The sequence below is a fragment of the Drosophila tropicalis genome, unplaced genomic scaffold (assembly GCF_018151085.1).
Source record: "Drosophila tropicalis isolate 14030-0801.00 unplaced genomic scaffold, ASM1815108v1 contig_463, whole genome shotgun sequence".
Taxonomy (NCBI): Eukaryota; Metazoa; Arthropoda; class Insecta; order Diptera; family Drosophilidae; genus Drosophila; species Drosophila tropicalis.
In genome coordinates, this window is record NW_027172929.1 from 1229743 (window position 1) to 1255893 (window position 26151).

At 35.6% G+C, this 26151-nt stretch overlaps 2 protein-coding genes across 3 annotated transcripts in view; both read left to right on the plus strand.

The window, feature by feature from the left end:
- LOC137574871 (probable serine/threonine-protein kinase DDB_G0282963) overlaps positions 1-18279 on the plus strand; it is a 65069-nt gene extending 46790 nt beyond the window's left edge. The window contains 3 exon segments of the mRNA XM_068287329.1: positions 14141-14370; positions 16979-17101; positions 17178-18279. Coding sequence (XP_068143430.1) covers positions 14200-14370; positions 16979-17101; positions 17178-18050 — 1167 coding nt within the window. The 5' untranslated portion in view covers positions 14141-14199 and the 3' untranslated portion in view covers positions 18051-18279.
- Positions 18280-20536: 2257 nt separating this feature from the next.
- LOC137574521 (uncharacterized) lies at positions 20537-25685 on the plus strand. Of its 2 annotated transcripts, none has more exons than XM_068286866.1 (2): positions 20537-20696; positions 24679-25685. In XM_068286866.1, exon 2 carries the CDS (start codon positions 25383-25385, stop codon positions 25632-25634), a length of 252 nt encoding a protein of 83 aa, XP_068142967.1. In that variant the 5' UTR covers positions 20537-20696; positions 24679-25382; the 3' UTR covers positions 25635-25685. The 2 variants fall into 2 exon arrangements, with proteins under 2 accessions (XP_068142967.1, XP_068142968.1); XM_068286867.1 differs by lacking the exon at positions 20537-20696 and adding an exon at positions 20800-20901.
- Positions 25686-26151: the final 466 nt, after the last annotated feature.

Below are 26151 nucleotides of genomic sequence, written 5' to 3' on the forward strand. Positions count from 1 at the left end.
CATTTTTGTTAGCAAAAACACTTTCTTTATTCCCCTTAACTAAGATGCATTTCCTTGCCCAAAAAGGAATTCCAATATAAAGGGTTTTTTGGACTTAATAGACTCATTGTAAGTAATCAATTCATGTTGCCATTTAAACGCTTCGACTATTTATTGTACAATTCTGCTGAATAGGCTAAAAATGCAATGCCACTTCAGGCATATCAAGTCAAACCAAAAGAACCTTAGTCAAGTATTCAACATGTGAAGTGATTATATTTCATACCTGCATACCCAACCAGCCCCGCCCCAACACTTGGGCCACCTGACTAGCTACCGATTCGATCATTTTACAAATTTTGCGTGTCAACACTGTGGTTTTTATGCCAACTAAGACTCGTGGGTGCAAGTAGTAGTGAGGGGTTGGCGGATGGGTGGTTCTGTTGTTGAGGGATTTGCTGTTGTGTGTTGCCAAAGTGTTGCATCATTAAGCCCCAAAACACGCTTACACACACACACACACACACACACACGCACACACATACTTGTCATACATATTTGCATGAGTGTGTTTCGGTTGTATGGCCCGACCCCAGATCCACTCGATAGGTATTTGGGGTCTAATTACAAAACACAAATGCACTATAATTTCAAAACCAAAAACCAAAGGCCTCTGCGAAATCCCCTACTCAGGAGTCCTCACTCTCTCTCTCTCTCTTGTATGGGTGTATGCTTCTCAGGCATGAGTTTGTAATTTAAACGGGAATTTCACCGCCCACTTTTCCTGCTTTTCAGTTTGTCAACGGGCGGCGAATGGACAGATGCACGGACGTATGGGCAGACGTATGGGGCGGACGGAGCAACAAACAAAACTTCTGTCAGCAAAATGTGACATTGAGAGAGGAGATTTTGAATGAAAAGCGGATCGGGCGGATGAGAGGCGGAAGGAATATGAACTGGGTATAGCCAAAGCCATGACATGTCATTCAAAGTTTATTGATTTGGATTGGAAATGACACTTGCCGCAATTCAAACATACATATGTCAATATCTATTGCGCTTTTTTCCCCCGGATGGGATTTAAGGCGTGATCGGAGGAGGAAGTGAATAATTTCTCGTTCAATGTTTTGCAAAATGAAACAAAAAGAACAACAAAACAAAATTAAAAACTAATTTACCAAATCATTTACATGAAAATGACAATAAATTGATAATTGAGAAGGAAATTTGTGAAATGATAAATGAAATCCACTTTATTAACTATATATCCCAAAATCGAATTTATAGAACTTTTAGTTATCTTTAATTACTTATTACTCATGAGAGGAGCATCTTACTTGGCGACAGTTAATAAACTAAACATCAAAGATTACTAAAAACAAAACTGAAATACTTTTTGACTGTCAAAAATAACCTTTTCTACAAGTTTCCATAGCATACTTATTTGGGAAAGTTGTAAAATTATTTTTTGCGGGTTAGGCATGAGAATTTAAAGGAAACCAAATAACTGAAGGGCGATAGGGCCAATATTTTGAAACTCTGGCGATAAAAGTACTTACTAAGGAATAAAATAAGCAACTAACTAAACCAATTTACAGTTGAAGTCAGAATATGTAAGAAAATTGTCAATGTCTTTAGTCTCTACAAAAATCTCTGTCTTCTTTAAGAGTCAGAGTTTTTTCGAGTTGGTTTTGTTTTTTTTTTGTTGCCATTTCTCCTGGTTTTCCATTTCACTTGTTAAAATCTTAGTAAATTGTCGGAAATGCAATCTGTAATTGATGCCTCTTGGCTGATTGGATTCGGTTTGTATCCATTTATCTGCCTTCATTATGACCATGGGGGGTAAGTAAGTTGGTAAGTATGTACATATATCCCAGCTATATATTTTTCTCTCCCTGCTTTTCACTCACTCAATCGCTGCTTTTCTCGCAGTCTGTCTTAGTGGTTTTGTCTGCCTCTGGCAATCACACAGACCATTTAACTTCAACGACATTGACTAGGCTCAACGATTTCGTCCTGGCAATTATATTTGCACAAATTTTTCTTACCCCAAACACTGTCCTTGCCACCGTATTCATTTCCGTTTTTGTAAATTTTTCACACATTTATTATTTAATATGTTTTTGTTTATCAAATCGACAGCTTTGGCTTGAAATAAAAGAAGGGGAGAGGTGAGAGTGTGGGAAAAGAAATAGGAGGACCAAAGTTTGAAAGGTTGAAAGTGTTGATGCCAGCGTGTGGCTCGATGCTCTTTAACCCTTTAAACATTCATTTGACTTTGATGTCGTACAAGTGGAAATTGTCATGCATTGTATGCAAATGTGCATTTTTGTTTTTGTTGTTTGTTTTTTCCTCTCCCCATTTCTAAAAGGCTTTTTTGCTTTTTGTAATAAATTCCAGAGTTGATAACTACAAATAGAAAAACAGCAGGAGAGCAATAAACCAAATTGGAATTTTTAAATGTATTTCAAGTGAACTTGGTATTTATATTTTCCCCTCCCCCTCGAGCACCTACTCTCCATTCACCTCTCTCTCTCTCTCTTCCTCTTTCTCTAACTCAAATGTCCAAGAAAAAGTCAATTACTTTAAACCAAATGTCAGAATAGTATGGCGCATGGGACGCAGTTGGCTAACTCTGACTTTGACTTCTGGCTTAGAAGCACCGCAAAAGAAAGTACAAAGAACTCAATTCTCGTCCTTTTTACATATACTTTTCTTCCTTTCTCTATTTTTCATGCGGTTTTCAAGCACAAAGCTGCTCAAGTTGAAGCTGACCTCACATCAAATTCCACATATTCGAAAGGTTAAATAATTAAGCTTTGTCTTTAGCTCTCTATATAAAAAATTAATGTACCTGGCGAAAGACGAAGTTGACGAAGCATGCCGATTGATATGAAAGATGGATTTAAAGCAAAACATTGATTTATTAAACAACAGATTTACTTTGTGCTTCAAAACGTGACATTTCTTTGTTGACTTTGCTGATTTAATTGACATATTTAACGCCAAGTCAAAGGGTTAGCATTTCGTATTGAAAGAGTAGAATTGAATTGATTAAAAAAGACTTATACATCAGAGCTCCAATGTTCCTTTCCATGTTAAAGAGGCCTAGGATGGATATTTTCAATGGATGTCGCATCAATTGCAATTGAAAGGCCTCCAACTGTAAGAGAATTACAAAAACCATTAAGGTGAGCAAATGTGTGTAGAGATCTTTTACCCACAGTTCTCTCCAATTGCTTGTCTAGTCCCGGAGCCAATAGAGAGAATTCCGCCAATATATTTATCATTTGGTCGTGGGCATCCAAGAGATGAAAGGTTGCAAATGTATTAATATATTTATCGGCATAGAAGAGGAATGAACCAATCGATATAATCATTAGTGACGAAGGTGAAGGTGTCCTTTTGCCTATAACAACAATTCTTATAATATTAAACATGAGATAAAGGATTTCCATTGAGATGAGATAAGCGTTTGCCATTGAGAAGAAAATTTCTAAGCCAAAAATCTTACAAACACGTCCCGTGAGATCCTGTAGTTGGGACTGAATGTTGACCAATTTGGCTATCTTATTGGCTAGTCGACGGCATTTCCTTGTGATTTGTCGATTATTTTCAGGATTTTCGTTTAAGCTAAGCAACTGAACCTTTTCAAGAATGCCAAGTAATTCGCCATTGAGCAGTAAATAATGCCCAAGGACATTCAGAGTGGCAAAATATAGCTCAACGTTGAAAACACCTTCGGCAGCCATGGTAATATTTACGAAAATATTGATCCACCTTAATTCGGGTCTTAATACCATATCGAGTACAACGAAAGTGTGTAAAGATGCCATAGCAAGATTAATGATGCATTTTATAATCACACAACGTAGATATAAACGCGTCACCTGAGGTCTAGCCACATACAAACGGATGAAATGCGATACCACAGCCATAATTTCCGATCGTTGTTTCCATCGATTGATCACCGCGAAATAGATGCCAATTATGCGTGTAACTATTGTAACAATGTCTATCCACTTGTGTATGCTACTTGGTCGTTCGTTCAATAGAAAGCTTCCATTTATTACCAATATCATGCTGGGCAACAGAACATAGCATATGGCATTAGCTAAAATCGCATATATGGTACTTAAATTGGTAGTACGTGGCCGAAGTGTCCTCCAATCGATATCATAATTGCATATGCCAATTAAACGGGAAAAATAGTAATGCAAGAGAACTATCCACCTGACTAGGATGAGGCCACACATAATGAACGATAACTATAGACTGACCAACAATTGGTCATGAGACCAGAACTGCTACTCACAATCAGACTATGAAATTAATCGATTAAGCTGATTTATACAGAGATAACTTTTGATATATGTATTACGAGAGCCAAGAAATAACACTCATCAGTTTCAACTGTCAACAAATGTTGGCAATTCTAATGGTACTAGACTTAAATTATAAGATAATACCAAATGAGAGATCAATATGCCATTTTTAGAGACTAGAGTCTAAGAAACTGTTAACAAAGAGATTTAGTTAAATTTAAACTACGACTTAATGTGCATGTAAATCACCTTAATTATCGAATTATCTTTTCAAGCGAGTCAAAAAATGCAAATGAACAGAACAAAATATTCTAATAAAGCGCAGTCCTCGGTAGATGAGTTGTCTAAGTGGCTCAAAAATATAGTAAGGTTGATGGTTTACAACTATATCCCATACTAATAATAATAATAATAATAATAATAATTCTAATAAAGCATAAATTCATGAAGCTCTAATTTAGTCAACTTTTCAAGGATTTTAAAAGTCGATGTCTTTATTTTCAAGTTAGAATAATGTCTTTCAATCTGCATTAAAATCTCGAGAACTAAATTTTGATTCTAATTTGCCAATTTATGGCAACGCAAGCGGTTTGAAACCAGCATAAGCCAAGTCGTATTTATATATTATAGCAAAGTTGCAAACCCGGTATCCCGGTACCCCCGGTATCAATTGTTCTCATGCTAACATTCCTATGTAAACTAACAGTGCTAACAAAGTTGCAAACCTGGTATCCCTCACTTGTTCTCATGTTAACATTCCTATGTAAGCTAACAGTGCTAACAAAGTTGCAAACCCGGTGTCCCCAACTTCTGTTGAAAGTATGGTTTGAAACTTGATTTCGCCAAGTCTAATTTGAAAGTGTTCTCATGTTAGCATTCCTATGTAAGCTAACAGTGCTGCAAATCAACTTTAACATAGCTGGTAAAACTTTTGTTGCACCCTGCATCCTAGGGGGAATTGGTATATTGACTTCGCCCAAATGTATGTAACAGGCAAAAGGAAGCATCTCCGATCTTGATCAACACGACGAGACAAGTTCAAGTTGTTTGTATATTTCAGATTTAGCCGGATCGGACCACTATATCACATAGCTCCCATAACGACTGTGCCGAATTTGATCATTGATAGGATGACTATATCATTTATCTCCCAAAACAGTGACTTTTGTCAATAACTTCGTTATCTGCTAATACGAATTTCAAAAGCGAATAAGTTACATCCTAAGCAAAACATTTTTTTGCCTAATCATTGATTATGTATCAATAACGAAAATGAAATATGAACATGAAATGTCGATCGACAATTAACATTTCATTTCAGACTACCATCAAATAAATTCCACTGAAATGCCCCACGGGCAGTAGTCAGTAAGTAGTTGCTGGTACTCATAATAAATAGGTGATGCTCTATCCCACGCCAATAAAACAATAACAATTTATAATCATTGGCAAAAAAACAGAAGAGATGAATAAAACACATCAGCAAAATAAAGTAAACAAATGCCAGAGCATATTTCAACTGAAATGAACTAAACATTAGAGGGTCAAACTAGATAATGAGAAAGACGAAGTTTCGATACCCTTCCAAAACAATAAGTCAACTTGGATCAGAAGAGAGAGGAAGAGCTAACGCAAACTTGGTTAATGGTATCTTGCCGTCCAAACTTTCTGCATGGAAAGTGAATATAACCATTTGTTAGAGTACATTCAAAAACATGCGATGCCCAAGCTGAGTCATTTTCAATAACAAACACGAACACTGAAATTGAAGGTGTCATCTTCATAAATGATGTTCGAAACTAAGAGAGTCTAGTCTAAAGGTCGTCCTTAGTTAACTTGGCTTTATACATACATTTTTTTTCATTCATTTTGTTCACACGAATTAGGGGCCAGGCCGCCTGGTCGCATTCAAGTTGAGGCTGCTTGATCAGTGAAGCGGAGAGTTTTGATAAAGGTTTTTACTTTATTATGACTTGGCGATTTGTCTAGACAAACGACCCAATTGCAACTGCATTAAGATTTCTTTACTCTGAGATCATCGTCATGATCATTATTCTCATCCTCATCATGATGCAGATGGTCAGACAAAACCAAACAAATGACCTTGCCTCAAATTTACTCCAATTACACAAATTCAATTTAAATGCAACACAAAATAGTAAACAAACAGACGAAGAAGAAATACTAAAAACCGGCCCGGTAACTTCCAATAAGAGACTCCTTTGCTCAACATCACATATCAAGCATATTTTATTTTGTGTATCAATGAAAAGAACGGCAATATAAAAACTTGAACTGATGACAAAATAAGAAAGAAAAACTTAAGTCCCAAGACTGAAAATCTATCGAGTGTCTCTTACCAAGTCCAAGAGTTTAACTTAAACTTCCATCGACATGGCTGCTGCTGCTGCTGCTGCTGCTGACCCTGTTAGCACCTTGTTATCCGAATCCAACTTCAACTCCAAATTGCAACTTAAACTCTTTGTAACTGGCATTTTGTATTTTGTTACCCATTTTCCAAATGTGGGTAAATATGTTTCATCAACAAGTTAACAACCTTTCTGATCTGATAAGCTCAAGTTGCGTGAATAAAAAGAAAAACTTCAAATAATATTCTCTTAAGTTGGTCAGTTGTCAGGAAACTCACTCAAATGAATTAACAATTAGCAAGGGTATAAAAACTTCTAAACGATCACCATTTTCCACCATTTATGGCATTTTCCGTTTTTGTTTTGCCGAAATTTCCCCCTAAAGCGTTTGTCTATCATCGCAGGCTTTTCAGCAGATCATCTTTTTCTCATTTTGTTTTGGTTTTTTTTTTTTCTGTTTTCTGTTTCTTCTAGGTAAATCGTACCCCTTCTTCTGAAGTACCTACCTAGTTTGGCCTTCTACCTTTACAACGACAGCAATCAATGGGCTTAAATATATTTTGGGGGTTTTTTTTTTTTTGAGTGGCGTTGCCATTAATTTTTGCTATCCATCAATTGTTGCTGCGACAGCTGTGTTGTTGTTGTTGTTGCAATTGTTTTCTCATGTTTTCAATCAATTCTTTTTTTTTCTTTTTTGGCATTTTCCCTGGAAAACTCGACAAACTTTTGGCTAGTCAGTAACTAATTTGTCATATAAATGATCAAAATTTGTTGATGCTTGTACAAAAAGGCAAAAGATTTATAGGCCTTGACAAATCAAATTGGTTTCATTCGTTTCACATCTTGTAAATGTGTGTAAATAATATGTAAATACAATGACAACTATTCAACTTTCTGTGCGATCTGTATGCATATTAATATAATAGGAGAAGAGGCAAAAGGTATTAAACGTAAGCCCCGTTTAGAATTCTCTTGAAAAGGTTCTTGAAGGTCTATTAAAACAGCTTCAAAAACTGTCTCTTTCAGATATTTCAGATAACTTTTGAAATACTCTTCAAAGCTATTCTTATACAATTGTGAATGAAAACAAATTATCCAACTGAACAACGAGGATCCGGGTTCGAATCCCAGGCTAGTGTATTTGTCTAAGCCAAAGACCTTAGTTGCCAGTGCTTGTCAAATATAGTCAGGTTGATAGTTTACAGCTTTATCCTATACTTATAATAACAATAACTTCCAATTATTCAATTAGATTGATATTCCTTTTGAAAAACTTTATAATTTAGGCCTTCTAACTCGATTATATCAACACATGAACTTAAGGCGTAATAATAATAATAAGTCCATTCAAGTTTGCCCCCACAAAAGTAATTATGTTTTGTGTCAATGAGCATCACTGCTTGACTTTATTTAAGTAGATCAAAATTCAATTGTTTATTTATTTTTCCAAGTTTCCATTGAGTTCTACCACATTTGCGTAAGAGATAGAGTCATCTGTGCCAAATGTATACACAGAGTGGTTAATTCTAAGATGGCAGAATCGTTAGCAAAGTGATTTCCCAATTATGTTGATTATGTTATAGCGTGCGGATGAGATCTGTTAATGGAAGTCTTGAATAATGATGCTTGTAACTTGATAAATCATCAAAGAGCATAGATACTTCCTTGGAGATCAGCTGATTCGTTGCTTATTAATGATACTCAGCATCCTTAAGCATCTATTATGCTTGTGCCTAGAATCTGCAATATCATTAATTCAAGAGCTCTTTTAACCACATGCAAACAGACCGCAACTTGATGTATGTGTGTATGTATGTATGTTCCAATGTACTGAGCACTACCCACCCACCCAGGTTGCCAGTCAGACCGATCTGTTCTCTTTGTTCTGGTTTGGGACCCCCGCACAAAAAAAAAAAAAAAGTTAGAATTCTCTGCCGTTGCACAAACACAATGCAGAAAATACTGCTTGATTATTGTGCAAATAAAGAAACAACAACAACAACAACAATAAAAAACAACTAACAAAATTCTGACTGATGATTTCGGCAACAACAACAAAAACAATGCAATTATGCAAAATAGCTAAAGAAGGGACGATGGTGGCAATAGCCACTAGACAGAGGAGACGGCGGAGGAAGAGGCTGAAGAGAAGGAAGGTAATTAGAGTCAAAAAAAATAGGAGAATAAAAAAAACAAAAAGATAAAACAGAACGAATTATAATTATCAAGGCGAATGCAATCCCCTCAACAATGAATATGCTAAATAGATGCAGATCCATAAACCAAAAAGAAAGAAGAACAAACAGTCAAGCCAAAAGAAACATCCGAACAAGCCAAGGCACATGCCAACATCCGCCAGAGATCCATCATCATCATCACCACCAGCAGAAGTAGTAGCTGCACCACCAGCACCACTATTACCCCAATCGTCATCGTCATCGTCATCATCATCTTCAGTAGCAGGCAGCAAAAATAGTTTTGCGCAAGCTGCCACCTAAAATCAAAGCCAAACAAAAACAAGAGGGCCAATACTAGGCAATGGCCACAACGCATTTCATATACCCTTTAAACCTTCGTATGTGGTTAGAGGACTGGACCCTTTTCAGCTTTTTATAACTACTCGAAGATCTTTTCCCAGGCACGACATTTCTTTGACTTATTTTGAATCAGTTTCAACTTCTTTTAGAGGCCATAGCCTCTTGTTATTCTCTTTATATTAAGATCACATGGAAGAGATAAAGAGAGGACACAAACATGACGCTCAAATGCAGGATGAAAAGTTATCAGTTAGAAAATAAATGTATCCCTTTTGTAAGGGCATTAGAAATTTCATACATGATGGCAAAAGGTTGCCAAATTATATTGTATCTTCTCAAGTTGATTCGAAACGTTTCGGTTTTCTTCTTCTACTCTAAATTGTGGCAAATTGTTTGGCAGATTTTGTAATCAATCCATATATACACCCACTCACACACACACACACACACACACACACTCGATCTATTGTTTGCTCCTCTTTGAAATTTTGTTGGATTTTCATTGTGTATATAGTTATTTGGCAAATAATTTGTCACATTTGCTGACGGATTAGTTGGGCCAAAGTGTGTGATGGAAATTGTATTCATTAGTCAAAGTGACTTTTAAGTGAATTCAAATTTCTCATTATGTGGAAATTAGGTTGACAGCAAATGATAGGGTGATAGGGCACTTATGTACTTTGTGATAATGTCAAAACAGTTGGCCCACAAACAAATTGCAATCAATATTGTCATTTAAGAGATTTCAAATAGGGTCAATAGAAACTTGCCAAATGAATTGCATAAAATGCTTAAATAAATTGGGTCACCATTCTTACTCATCTGTGATATGAATAGATGAAGAACATCTCTTGAAAAAATGTAGGTCTACTTGTTGCATCATAATCGGCATGATTATCCTCAACCATGAATGATTGTTAAGGTAGTTCTGCATTAACTTCCTGCCTTGGCTTAAACAGTTTTTTGTCTAGTGCTCAGATAGAGAACAGTTAGTACCGGATGCCATTTAAAGTACTCAAATTAAGCCAAAATCAAAGTACACAAAGCGTGCACCTTGAATTACGTAAATGTTCTTTCTGCAGCTACACACATTAATTTGGTATTAAACCAAAACGAAAAACCAAAAAATTACCATAAATTAAACTAATTAAATTAAAATGCAGTAATAAATTGTTAGCAAGGCATAGAATGCAAGGGAGAGAGAGAGAGAGAGACAGATAACCACGTTCACTTTCAAAAAAAGATGTGTCTCTTCAACGGAGAGACGAGCCTGAACTGGATGATGCTGATGGCAGCAGCAGCAATCCGGTTCAAATTTAGTTTGAGACTTACTTGAGTTGAAATATCTTTCAATAAGCTTCAATTGCAGACAGCAACTCAGACAGAGTCTGCAATACCAAAGCAAACTAAACCATTCTGGTTCACCTTCGAGAAAAAGCAACGACAGCCAACAAGCAACGACAGCCAACAACAAGAGCAATCAATAGCAATAACAACAACAACAACAACAACAACAGCAAACATCTTTTGATTTGGCAACGCAGCACAAGTTTTGTGTGAGAAATTCCCTTAATCAGCGCCTATGTCTATGGCAAGACTGGCTTTAACTTTAACTTAGTTGAAAATGGCCAAAGAGATACTCCACTTATGAGTATGAGATTTCTCAATGATCTGATCTGATTGAAATACTCCAAATACCAAATATATATAAGTATATATGTACATTCACATGCTCTCCTTCTCCTCCTACACCTTTTCATATATGCCTTTACTTTATGCCTTCCTTATGGGCCAATTGATTCACACGGGCTTTTAGTTTCTTGCTGCTGCTGAAGCGTTGATAATCTTCTGCCATTTCAAGGTCACAACTTGGACACAATTTGTTTGGACAGCCCGTCAGTTGTCAGCCAGTACTTTGTTTGTCCCAGGTCGGCTTATTATATTAGTTAACCTTGACTTTTACCCAGCAAGTGGAGGTGGTGGTGGTACATTCATCATCGTCATCGTCATCATCATCAACGGGGGCAGCTTCTTCATATTTTAATGCTGCTTGAAAATTGGCTTAATACGTGACGAAAACAATGATAAAGTAATTATCGTTGATGCCGTGTGTATACATACATACATATGGTAAAATATCATCAAAGTTGTCTTGACTTTTGCCGTAAATGATTTCCATTCTATTGTGTCTAGCATTTAAATGATTTTTCCACCTCTTCTACCCTCGCTTTTGTGGTTACTTTTCTAATGACTCTAATTTATCATAAATTACATTTAAAAACCATTTCATTTTGGGTGAATGGCAAACATAATATTTTAATGTAATTTAAAATGTTTCTTCTTCTTAATTATGATTTATGTATTATTTTTAAATTCTTTCTTCCCTTGTGGAAGTGGAAGGTCTTCAGAATAGAAATCTCCATAAAAATTAGCTTAATTAATGATCGATTTTCAAAGAGAACAATATCAAGAATCTATATGTGATTCAAATATAGTCAATTACCTAATAAGAATTGACCTTTAGTACTTGGTTGCTTAATTCTCACTAAGAAGTTGAATCTTTAAACAGTGCCAAAATGAATTACTAATGCAGTTTATTCATTGTTTGTTTATTAGAACCTTACCAAAGGATCAGTAAGGAAGTTAATTTAACTAAGTGATCTAATGGTAAAACCCTCTCATAATATTATGACCTAATTCTATCTTTCAAGTGGAATACTCATTCACATGCTGGCGAAATGAAATTTGTTTTGACGACATAAACCTTTCCCTTTTCAATTTGCATTGCTTAACTTAACATTTTGGATTATCAAAATTAATTATCAGCAATTAAGCATGTATTTAAATGCTTTAAACAGTTTGTTTAGCGTAAATCAAACGCAAGTTCGTTGCCTAAGTCTTTTGTTTTGTGTTTTTGGTTTTTTGCGGCTGGCATCCATCAATAAGCTGCAAAAATGTTTTGCACTAATTTCGGCTGCAGCAATTGCTCTCCGCTTCCCCCCCCCCCCCATTGCCATCGCCCATCTCTTCTAAGCCATCTACTACATTTGAAGATGCGCCACCAAAACAATTTAGCCATGAATGAGTGTCTTAAGCTGGCTGAGCCAAGTTGGCGCTTGGTCGTTCGCTCGACTTTCGGGTCGAATGATGACGATGACGATGATGATGTTGCTCTTTGGCAATTGCCGCTGTTGCAGCGTCGTCGTCGTCGTCTTCGTAGTCATAGTCGGCGGGCCAAAACAAAACATTGAACGATGACGACGGGGATTTTTGTTTCTATGTTATCCATGTTGCTGCTGCTGTTGTTGTTGTTGCTGCTAGTGCTCGGTTTTGCAGCTCAGCTCGCTCATCTATTGGGACCAAGCGGCGGCAACATCGGCGGCTGCCTGCTCTTGAGTATAAAACTAAAATTGATGCGAATTTTTTCTAACTTTTGCATCAACTTCAAACGCGGCAACACGTGTGCAGAGACCAGAGTGCAGAGACTTGACTTCACTTGAATTGAAGTCGCCTTGTTGTCCAAAAAAAAAAAAAAAAAAAATTTGTTGTTTTTTGTTGTTTTTGTTTTTGTTGTTTTCGGTGCGTTCGACCAGAAAAATCAACACAACGGTAAAGTGCGTGGCATTCAAAAAAAAAAAAAACTAAAAACTAAAAATAAAAACGTTAACATAAACGAATCCAAGCCAAATTGAGAAATATCAATTACGTAAATTAGTTCCCATGAGGAGTGGGAATTGATATGGAATTTGGATAAAAGTGAACAAGACAGTTTTTTTAGTCGCAAAGGACTTGACCAAATGAGATTGCATTTGCAACAAACAGTTCAATATCCTTGGATAGTTATATCAACTTTTATAACATCACAAATCAGACAGGAATTCCAACTTAACTAAGAACTTTAACGAGAACAATGGCAAAGCATTTGGAATTCTCCTTATAAAGAGAATGAATTTCAACTAGAACACTATTAAAAACTTCAATCAACAGGACTAAACATAATAACATGGAATTTTTAAAACTTATAATTTCTTTAATATGTCCTTTGAACAAGCTTAACTTCTTCAACATTTCTTTAATATCTCCTTGAACAAGCTTAACTCCGTTCGAAGCTAATAAGATGGATTTGCTGCTAGAATAGATTGAAATCCAGTTAAATAAATTGTATACTAGGCTCGAGACATGAGATTTTCTTCACCAGTAACAAAAGTTCTAAACATCATCTTCAATGTCTAATTTCCTTTTTTCTTACGTTTCCTCATGACTTTTGCTTAAATTTTGAGTACAATAAGAAAGAGATTTAGAGTTTCTATCCCAAGAATCTGATAACACTTCAACTTGAATAATTTCTATGACTAACTAGTTCTATATTAAATCAGTAGGATATTAAAAACTTACCTTAAAATCCAGTAAGTTCCATTTAATAATAGATATTAATCAATTTAGTCTGAAAGTAAAGTAAATGACACAGTTAGTTTGCCAATACCAATAATCAAATTCCCATTTAGGTTTTTGATGATCAATTAAGGAGCATTCAAAAATATATATATATATATACAAGTAATTCGCATAAAGTGAATGCCTTCTGTCAAGCAGAGAATGTGCATGAAAATTGTGCGGTTTTGCCATAAGCAATCTATTAAAAAACACACACACACACAGACAGACAGACAGACAGAGGGGCAATCATAAAGAAATACATATGTATATACCATACAATATAAAAAATCAAATTCAAATTGCATGTTTCTACAGAGGGGAAGACACGCAGACAGAGAGAGGTAGGCGGGCGGTGAACAAGGAGCTAGCAAAAGTTGTAGAAGCTACAACTGTTACTGCTGCTTCTTCTTCTTCAGAAACACACAAAAATTGCAGTTTCCTTTCTAAAAACAAAAAAAAAATCAACTGGTTTTTCTTTTTTTTTTTTCAATAGATAGTAAAATTTAAATTACGTATACAAAAAAAAAAAATACAAAAACAATCACAGACATCATGGCAGCAGCAGCAGCAAACAAATCACCACAGCAGCAGCTCCACAGACAGCAACAACAACAACAACAACAGCAGCATCTTCTTCAACATTGGAGCAACTTTATCTCCTCCACTGCCATTATAATGATGATCGTGTTTGGTCTACTGCTGGCAGGGAATTGTGTCAATGGGGTAAGTCTTCTGGCCAAAAAGAAAAAACAACAACAATCTGAAAGAGATTCCCTTTTGGATTATAACAATTATCGTTTGATTTATCGCTGAGAAATTTGATGAGCCTGGGAAAAATCCAAAGTCCAACAACCAAAAAAAAAAAAATATATACATACATATGTATATATCTGCAGATGCACTAAATCTGATCTTCTATTTTGACAACTTCATTAGCTGCTACTGCACACAAACCAAAAATACAAAAAAAAAAAAAAAAGTGTCATCTTAGATAATTTTCCTATACTCATTGCAAGTAGAAGAGATTGCGCACACCATTTGTCTCTTGTTTTTGATATGCATCTATACCAGGCAACAACAACAACAACAAAACTCCCACGCAAAGTTGCAGCCACCACAACAACAGCCATACCAATACTGCAATAGCAACAACAACAAAATAGACCAACAACAGAAACAACAACAAAAAATGGTAACTCTCCACGAGATTTTGCAAGTGCAAGCGACGACCTGTCTACCAAGTGTTAGACATCTTCTCACGTCCACTAAAAACCCCAAGCAAATGCAAAAGCATTGGCAACAGCCACACAGCCAACAGCAGCAGCAGCCACAGAGGGATCGGCAGAAGCAGCTCCTCATCCTCCTCCTCCTCCTACTTCTTCTCCTGCTTCATCTTCTTTTGCTTCTCATACCCCCATTTGATGGGGGAAGGTGTCGTCATTGTTTTCTTCTTTTACTTGGTTAAGGTTTTTTGTTAGAGATACCCTTACCAAAGATACCCTTATTGCATCATCTACATAGCAGATTGTTCTATATTATATCGAATTTAACTATATTCTTATTTCGGTTCATAAATATCGAGATTTTCGGTTTTATCCTTCTATCTATTCCTTTCCTATTCAAACATGATAATTGAGAGAGAGAGAGAGAGAGGGATTCTCTATAAGAATTAGTGTTTTTGGCATTTACTCTGAAAGGGTATGCAAATTTCGTTATAAACTTTATGCATTCTCTCTGTATTTCCACTTACCTACTCACTTTATCAATTAGCCTTGGTGCCCTAAGCATTCAAACAAACAAAAGTAACAAACAAAATGTAAGTTTTGTTTTTTTTTTTTTTTGGTACAAAAAAGGAAAATTACCCATTTTCCTTTGCCTGTTATATTGTTATATGTAGCTTCAGTCAGTAAAGAGTTTTGTGTCTGCTTTTGGTATTTAAACCAGTTAAATCTGTTACGGAAAAGGTTGACTGCGATTGCCAGTGTGCACGGCAGGAGAAGGAGGAGGAAGAGAAAGAGGGCCAAAGTAAAGTTTGGGTTACTGAGGCAATGGGCGGTTAAATAAAATTCACTACTATTGTTATTGTTGTTGTTGTTGCAGACGTTACCTTTGTTTAGTTGAAAATGTTAAAACCTCATGAAAGTTATTAGCGTGAAAATTGCATACGATAGAAAATGAGAAGAGGAAAATCGATGCAACTTTATAGTTAGTAAAGTGAAATAAATGGAAACAACAACAACAACGAGAAACCGAAATGCTGCCAGAAATCTAAAGGGCTAAATAGCTTCTTATCCAATCGACAACCAAAAGACAACATTTAACTTGAGGCACTAACAATTTTACACTTTGATCTTCGAAAAAGCAAAATTTCTTCAAAAAAAAAACTGACCAAAATCTGGGCCAAAATGTGGACCGACTGTTTGTTAACAATTTGAATTTGGTACTAGTTTTCTCAACTAATCAACAGGGAGTCCATCCTCCCCCAAAACGGGCTCTTGCAGTTCACACACATTGTGAATATAAACAAATAATTCGAAATTGAATTTCGAAAATGTATCATTATTTCCCATATAAAGTAACACCTCGAATAAGTATATTCTTCCCATCATTCAGTTGCAAATGAATTAAAGACTGCACTCTCGTCTTGCAATTATTTTCGATTAGCATAAACTCAGCATTAACCTAAAATCAACAGGTAAAGAAAAAAAACAAACAAAATAAGCAGAGGAAAAGTGCATCTCCCTCTCCTGCCCTTATCTGCCATAGCAAAACGTAATACAAGATCAAGATAGGCGGATGCAATGTGTCGAATGCCAAATGGAGCTGGGAGCTTTCAGCTAGAAGCCATGGCACTGGGCAAGGGAGGCCAAAGCGGGGGGTATGTTGTTGTTGGCTTTTCATGGTTTCATACGCATGAGATTGACAGTTGGTTGTCACGACGAGTTTTTCATTCAACGATTGCCAAAGTTTACACAAAATTCATTCATTTTCAACACCAGGTGATTCTTTTGTTGGTTTACCAGTGAGTGTGTGTGTGTGTGTGTGTGTGTGTTTTGCATTTGCATTTGAAATTTTTGTGTCAGGTCTTTTTTTATGTGTGCAATTGTTTCATACATCTATGTAATTTGTTATTGTTTAGGTCTATCTCTGTTGATTTTTAATGTGCATTCAGCTTGGGCAATTCTGGGCACTTTTGGTCGAAAATGAAGGTCGTCGCCGGCCGAGATGAGATAATTCACATGGGAATGCATTTTGGGTTTCTCTTGATTTATTTATACAGCACAACATTGTTATTAAAATGTCTAAATTTGAACTCCATTTTCTTGCACAGCAAATTGATGGTTATATTGCTGGTGAGGATTATCCTGCCTATGATGCTGTACCAAAGGGCCTATCCTTCAATTGTCAAGGACGTCAACCGGGCTACTATGCTGATACGGAGACACGTTGTCAGGTGAGTGGCAACCGCAAAACCAAAATCAGGGAATGGGGAATATTGATTCATTCGTATTGTTATTCTATATACACAGGTCTGGCATTGGTGCCTTCATTCGGGTCATCAATATTCCTTCCTATGTCCCAATGGCACTGTATTCAATCAGGCTGTACGTGTCTGCGATTGGTGGTCCAATGTGAATTGCGCCACCTCCGAGCAATTGTATCAAAATAATGATGAATTATATCGTATTCCCGAGCGTAAACAGCAGCAGAATGATGTATGATATAAGGCTGATGATGAGTATAAAATTGGGATAACAAATGCAACAGCAGCAGCAACAACAACAACAAGCAGACAACGAGGCAGCAGACAGCGACAATTTCTAAGACAACAGCAACAGCAATCCAGCAGCAGCAACAACAACAACAACAATCACAATCAAATCGTAGATAGCACTGCAACAACAAACTACAATAAAATGACCAAAAATAGTTTTAGAGGACAGATGAGATTTACCACACCGAACTCAACTCAATTGTCATACTCATCATCATCATCATCATCATCATTACCTTCTTCACAGCAACAGCAAAAGCAGAAACATAGACAGCAATATAATTCTAGTAAAAATAGTGAAAATCAATCCCATAGAAATAGAATTAAATCTAGATTAGAGACTAAACCAAATAGTTCTAGAAATCGCACAATTATTGCACAAACGACCAAACCAAACAGTGGCAGCAATGCCAAAAGAAAAAAGAAACTTAACGGCAGCAACAGCAACACCGGCAACAGTAAACATCAGCAGCAACAACAACAACAGCAAAGGCAACGCTATAATCCCAATAAATTTGAAAACGATCAAGAGCTACGCGACTATAAAAGTAAAATCAAAAATAAATACAATATCGATTATGATCATTCTTTGGATGAAGAATATGAAATAATTGAGGCCATTGAATGAATGTAGCGCAAAATGAAGGATAAAGGATAGAGAGAGAGAGTTCAAGGATGGAAGATAAGGAATGCAAAGAGGATGCGGATCGGGGACAAAATAGCATGCTTTGTCGTCGTTGTTGTTGTTATTAATACTTAATCCAATTGGCTTCTACCTCTTTTTGCAAAATGTTACCCAAAAAAAAAAAAGAAAACTGTATAATTTTGTATATAGCAAAACGAAAGAATACACACACACACACACACACACACATACACATGTATACCATCATCAATTCATTGTTGTCGAAACATTTCACATTTCCTTTAATTTTAAATACAACATTTAAAAATAAAAATACAAAAAAATACATATATAAATATTTGAAAGAAAAAGTATTAGCAGGTTAGATTACGACCTCTTTGGAATTCAAGTCAATTCAAACCTTGCAATTTAGCCGAACTTCGGCATTGTCGGCTTCAGCAATCTCTTTAGTTACAATTCCCAACTAGTTTTAAACGTTAAAGACATGAAACATGGACTGTTGCAATTCTGGAGTTCTTTAGCAAAGACAGCTGATAATAGAACTTCGTGGTCTTTGACATAACTATACAGACAACCGGCTGACGTTTTTATGGTTTATACTGATTTGAATCGAATTTGTTAGGTTTGTAGAAATTTATTGAAATAACTTGTGGACGATATTGGACGATTTTGATTACGATAGTCAACAAATTGCAAGGGGAAATCGGTTTATTCTAAATTTTGAAGGCGCAGTGGGCTGCGCGCATACTAAGCCAGTATACTGACCAAATTTAATGTCTCTAGCTGTTATAGTTTTTAAAAACTACCGGTTTATGTAAATTCTGGGAGTGTGGCCAAAATTCCAATTAACTCTATACATTTACATACTACACAAGTCTAAATACCAAATTTGGTGGCCCCAGCTCTTATAGTCTCCAAGATCTAGTTGTTCATACAGACGGACATGGTTAGATCGACTCGGCTCTTGATTCTGATCCAGAATATAATCGGAAAAGCTTCCCTCTGCCTGTTACAGACATTTTGGCGACTTTAATATACCATTTCAACCTGTGGGTGCATGGTATCAGTGTTGCCAGAAATTTAGAGTCACCATAAACTAGATTTAAGGAAAAAATAAGCTAGAATAGGCTAAACATTTAAAAAAAAAAAGCTTAAAAATAAGCTAACTATAAAAACACTTGGTGTATAACATTTAATATAAATTTGATATATATCAAATTATATTAGTGAAGCTATGTCATCAATTTCATTATTTGTTTCTTCATATTTGTCAGAGCCTTTAATTAAAGATAAGTACTTTACAGGTACTTTATAATTAACACAACATTTGCCATGACGGCGTAATCCATATCTGTATAATTAAAAGGAATCTTCTAAATATACACTAAATAGCCAATCATTTCAAAAACAAACCTTATACGTAAAATTGCGTTTAAACCTTTAACATTTAATTGATTTCGCAATTTACTTTTTAACGATGTTAACTTGGCTAAATACGCGCTCAACAGCAGCATTGTTTCTGCCAGCATCCTTATAATTAAGGACCTCGGCCCAAAACTGGGAAGTATTTTCCTTTTCCTCCCAATTTATGAAATGAATTCTTGCAAATTGAGCAACAATTTAAGTAATTTAATTAATTAAAATTTTAAAATAAGGCTAGATTTCAAGCTATAAGCATTTTCAGAAATTTTCAAGCAATTAAGGTTTGAAATATGCTAGATCTAGCTTAAAATAAGCTAAAATGGCAACACTGCATGGTATAACAAAGGCCTGGGTCAAACTCCAACCAGTGCTAAGGTCTGAGGTCGAACCGATGAGTCGAACCAGTGCTGTTATTAACAGTAACGGTTAACAGTCGAACAGTTAATTGTATTTGAAAGCTTTTTTCAGTGAGCAAGTTTAAGCCACGTTCAGATTGCTCAGCTTTTGTCAGTTGTCGTGAAAGTAACGGCCAAGTGAGTGACGTTGAGGAAACGTAATATTTGTTGTAAGAAATCTGTTGAAATTCATATTTCACAAACTTATTTGAAACAATTTTAAGTGGCCTTGCCAGTTGTCAATATAAACTCTTCAAATGTTCAAATATGAATGATTATATTTAATGTAGAAATAATTAAGATTACAATTTTTACCAAAATTTAAGATTTGTGGTTTTAATGCAATCTTAAAGATTACTTTCAAATAGAAAAACTGTTTTATGAATATTGAAAATCGATCGAAAATTGACAGAATTACAGATTCACAAAATTAGGGCTAGTTGACAATATTTGAGAATTGAATGAAAGTTTTAATGATCTCAATCATCTTTAAATAGCGCAACAACAATTATTCAAGTCGTTTTAAGCTTTCGGTTATTTAGCCGGAAAAGCTTAGCTTGTTTGTTCTTCAAAGCTCTACTTGGCCACAAACAGCTGATCGATCAACTGAACATATGGGCAACTGGAAGTCGGCCACGTATTCCAGTCTAAATTGTCAAAATCAGTTGTTATTTTTTTTGTACGCTTTTTGTTTTTTTTCGGCTAAACGTTTTATTTTCGTATATTTTTGTGTTTTTTGTTGTTTTACCTTGTCTCTTGTTTACCTGGTGCTGGCACACACCTGTCTGTCTGGAAAATTGATAATAATGCGGTAATTATAACACAAAAAGCCACAGATGATAAAGTAAAAGATAGCAGCAACAAGCAAGTAAAATAAAATGCAATTGGGTAAATTCCCCACATTGATGAAAACCCGTTTTCAGTAGCCAAATTGAAGTGAATGTAATATGATGAAGGCTGACTATGAACCCACTGAGAGACTCTTTTACTCCACATTTAAATAGGAAGAGGAAGCGGTGAGAAATGTGATAAAGTTTGTTAGCTAATCGTTCCCTTCACCGAACTTTAAAATGGGGGAAAAAATTATGTTGAATCACCCAATGAAATTCTATCCAATTTCAAATTTCTAAGCATTAGCTTTAGCTTAACCAAGTAGATCTTTAGTTTAATCCTCCTTTCCAATATCCTATGGATAGTCTATACTAGCAACCTCCTGGATAGGGCATTCAAAGGTTAATCAAGCAATCTTAGCGAGTCATTATTGAACTAAATCCACTTAGGGTTAAGAACATCGTATTCCTACTGGGATATCAATTGAAATACTAAGCTATCGCTTTATCTACTTTTGTTTCTAAAAAATAATATAAAATCCAAACTGAAAATCCTTTTTTAGAAAATCTTCAATGATCAATGGATTATTTTTTTGTAATTTTCTTCTTTACAAAATAGTTTAAAATTATTGTTAAAGTTCATATTTGTTTCTAAGAGTTCTCTGTTTTTCCTTCAATAATTCGAAATTCAAAAAAGTTTAATTCATTTCCGTAAACAGTAATTAATGTGTTAAAAAGAAGTTAACGATCCCAAGATACCCAGTAAAAACTGAATAAATTTACACAAGCAAACCGTCTTGAATAAGAGAGAGAGAGAGAGAGAGGGGAGAGAACCTTAGCCATGTCTACATAGGGCTAAAACTTGATGACGTTTCGTTAACCTGGTTAATGCTACATGCATTTGATCGATCATAATATACCCAGTTGCCATTGCTTGTAGCATATGCAGGGCATAAAAAGTGGGTAATTATGACAACACCTACGCAATTTCAATCACTCAAGCATAAACCAAAACCTGACTGAGTGCCAGCCAACCAAATGGGTTACGGAAATACTTGAGACCAAAAAAAAAAAAACAAACAAACAACATTTAACCGAAAATACTGACAACATGGCTGGAAATTGAAAGACACAACAACCTAATTAAAAGCCATTTTCAATTTTTGTTAGTAGTGGCCGGCCAGACAAGGCAGCTAAGTGTGACCCGGTTAAATCGAGTCTACTCCAATTTGACAACCAACTGCAACTTCAATTTACTTGACCAACTTGTCAACAATTGGGCGGCGGCGATGGCGGTGGGTGGGTTGTTGGTCGGTTGGGTTGGTTGACTCGCATTGTAAAGTAAATTACAAGAAATGTTTATTTTTCTTTCATTCCCCGTTTTTCTTTTACTCTGGTCACCCACATTTTTCGTTTTCATTTACTCGATTTGGGGTTTTGTTTTTTTGTCGTTCAGTTATTTTTTTGTTAATGGGCCAACAACGGCAACTGGTCAGCAGCAGTTAACACCATTTGGCCCCTTTGGGCAATCCTTATGTAATAAGAAAAAAAAACACCAAAAGCAGAAACCAAAGAAGAAAAAATGAGTTCGTTGTTACCACTAATTAATATGCAAGTAAATAATTTACAATGTGACGCGAATTTCATGATCAGCAATCAACAACAACACCAACAATAAAAATATATACATATAAGCTACAACAACAAGAAATGTTTTCATTAATTTAACTTTATGATGTTGAAATTTAATAAATTGCAAAAAAAAAAAACACAAGTAGAGACAAAAAAAAAAACAAGGTAATCACAATTGCCAAAAGATTTTGATATACTCTTTAGAATAAACAATCCAAATGGCCAATTTCAACAATCAACTCATTTCATTTCATCTACTGATCATCCACCTCCACGCGTAAGTAAGGGTATCAAGAAACACACACAGTGAAAACAATTTGATATGACTGAAAATGTCAGAAGGTCTTTCAAGGTGTCGTCTGCTGGGGGGTTTCAAAAAATAAATAAATAAATGAAGAAAAAATTAATCGAAATCGAAAAACCGGTAGATCAGGCCCCATATGAGAAGAGGCTTCTGCTTCTGCGAAATCTTCTTTCGGATCTGGCCCGTTCGTTCAGGTTGTCACTTGACGAGGAGGCTCAAGTCAAGTCTAGTTTTGGGGGAAGACTTTGAGTGCTGTCTGGTCTGGCCCCCTTGTGGAGTGTTATTCACTGTATCTTCTTGTTGAATTTTATGTGACAATTCAACTTCAGCATTTACATTTTCAGTTGCTGTTTGCTGGCTTGTTGCCTGTTGTTTCTTCTTCGTCTTTTTTGCCTGACAGGAAGATACACACACGCACACACACACACACACACACACACACATGCATTCACGTATTTATATAAATAATGTACGCCAAAAACATGACTACGCACTCTAAAGTCCAGCTCCCGTCGACCATCGACCATCTCCTTGACGAAGGCAATCCACTTTGCACAATGCTGTGCCTTCTCTTATATGCAACTGGTTTGGACATTGCAACTTGGTGGATGTTTCTGTTGTTGTTATTGTTATTGTTGTTTTGCGGTTGTTAATGTAATACAATTTGTTTGGCTTTTTTATGCCTAAAGCCTCAAAACAACCCAAGTTGAAGTTGATTTTGTTGGTGTGTGCTTAAAATAATTGCTGCGATTATCAAAGAGAGGAGTCACCTCTTAGAGATACAAATCGTAAGGTTAAGTAGATTTTCGTTAAGCGATTGTCAAGTGTACGAATATTCAAATCACACAAAACTGAAAGATGTGCAATCTTAAGCGAGTTTTGACTTGGGTTTGTCAAAGATTTGCTTTGGCTACTACTTCACTCTTTGTGAAGATGAGACAAAAACCAAAAACAAACACACACACACATCGAGTCAGAGATTTGTTTTTGGGAAAGACTTGTGAGAGGGGAATAGGAAACGGGGAGTTTCGATATCGTGTTGGGTTGAAGGTTAAGAGAGAGAGAGGAAAAGACTGGCTAATAATAGGCCAATAGATACTAAAGAGTTCAGTGTCTCTGGGTCAATTGTATAGAAAGGTGAACGATCTATGAAAATGATTATGTGATCTTTAAAGTTTTTATAGCGTAACATTTGGCATTGATTTAAACAAAATTATGCAGATTTATTTGTTGCTGTATACACATACATACAACAAATGATCTATATTTAGTATTTCAATAGATCATGACTACTTTCAGCAAGTCAAAGTGACTTTTAACCAGAATAAAGTTAATCTCAGAATTCAGATCAATTGCAAAAGTAACTCAATTTCATTACCAGAAGTTGGAAAGGTTAATTATATTAACTAGCCATAACCATTTAAAAAGAATCGAAATATTCAATATTCAACTTTTGTTTAATCTTCATAAGGTTTAGTTTCGTTATTTAGATGTGATTCAATCCTTTCTGGGAAACAACTAATTTATTAATACATTTCTGTATTTTCCCAGCCTTTTCTTCGATCTCTTACAATATAAATATATTGTTAGTTCATCCCAAAACTAGTTGACTACAAATTTGATACAGTTCCCATGACTTGGGCAACCTTTAAGCCAAACAAATTTAGTGAAATTATCTTAATTGATTTATTATACATTCGCTTTGGCTCAATTTATAACTGAAAGATATAGCATTTCATTGAAGATACGAAATTTGACCTGCCTCAATTTGAAATTCATTTGGCTACACCCTTTTTTTGATTTGTTGTTGCTTTTGTAGCTATGATCTAGTTTCTCATTTCACTCTATTATTATGTTTTGTTTGCCTTTTTCTTTTCGCAATCCAATTTGTTAAAGAAACAAAAAACATCAAACAGTTACTCACTCAGTCACTCATCTTCAGCCATACATACATATACAAAAAGCCAAAGACCAATTAATTTTCAATCAAATTAAAATGAAATTTTTGTGTTTTACCATTTTTACAGGCCGATGCGGTGAAAGAAAGAGCTTAATAAAGTCTTGTAAAGACAGCAACAACAATAAAGGCAACTCTGAACAAAAGCTGCTCTAAACAAATTAACATAATTAAGGTGCGCGCATAATGATGATCAAATGACAAACCGAAACCGAAACTGAAAGCCCACAAAAACCAAACAGCGGTGTGAGTGGCAGTCAAAGAGCATCCCAAAAAGGGAATGGATCAGCAGCAGCAGCAGCAGCTTTAACATCAACATCATCATCTTCATCAACATCTTCATCATCATCATCATCAACAGCTCCAACATACTATACAAAAATTTCAAATGAGCTAAAACCAAAAGCGAAAAATGTGCAGCGCGGGGCTGAAAAAAGAAGAAGACCTAAGACGAAGCGAACTAAAAACGTTTATTGCATAATAATAAAACCAACAAGCAATAACAACAGCAACAACAACAACAACCAGCCAACAACTGCGACTACAACACATATCATCAACGACGACGAGACCAAGTCCAAGCCGAACTCGAACCCCAAGTCAAAGACGACCTCAATTTCGATAGGCAAAAATAACATAACACAAAAAAAACCAAAAAAAAAAAAAAAAAACAGAAAAAAATTGCCATCAAATAGAGAGGAATATAGAGACTAGAGTAAAGATTTGCATTACGCATACGCAACGTTAGCCCAGCATAAACAATTTTCAATTAACATGGATCTCTGCGAATTGCTGCATCAACTTGGCATCCATATATTGGATATATTTAAAATCTATTTGAAATATGCTTTCATCACATTGATTCTATATTTCATAGCCGAATGGTATATCCTACGCTACGGCGATGAGTTGGAAGCCCAAATCGATGCTCATTTGACCAATGGGAGAGATCAAGGCGATCGTCCACCCTCGAATAGTACATTGAGTAAAGTGTTTCGTTTTATTGTTAATTTTTTTATACTTTAGACGAAACAAGAAAATAAAATTAGTGACAAGGTCAATTAACATACATACCTACATACATGCATAACTAGATGAATTTAATCAAAAAAAAAAAAAAAGTTTTCGCGGAATTGGAATTGCAATTCCAGTTAGACCTCAACGCTCACCGCTCACCTAACCACAACCCTCCCCTATAACGTATACAGAGACCAATTCAGTCAGTCGGTAGTCAATCGCAATCACAGTCCAAGGCCCTATACTCTAAGAGAATGTAAAAACACAAAGAAATAAAAAGCACAAAATCGAACCAGTTGCCAGTTGACGCCTGTCAGCTTGGTTCTGGTTTTCTTGTAATTTGTGTTAAGCAACAATAACAACAACAACAACAAAAAGCTTAAATAAACCATAAATGAAAAATAAAAGTAATAAAATAAGAAGGAAAACCAAAAAAAAACAAAAACAAGTTGAACCACCTTTTTTGAGGCAGCAGCAGCAGCAGCAACAGCAACAGCTCATAATATAATTATAACATTTTGCATTT

What these genes read in the sequence shown, in the direction of transcription:
- LOC137574521 (XM_068286866.1), top strand. Translation starts at nt 25,383, where the DNA reads ATGGATCTCTGCGAATTGCTGCATCAACTTGGCATCCATATATTGGAT.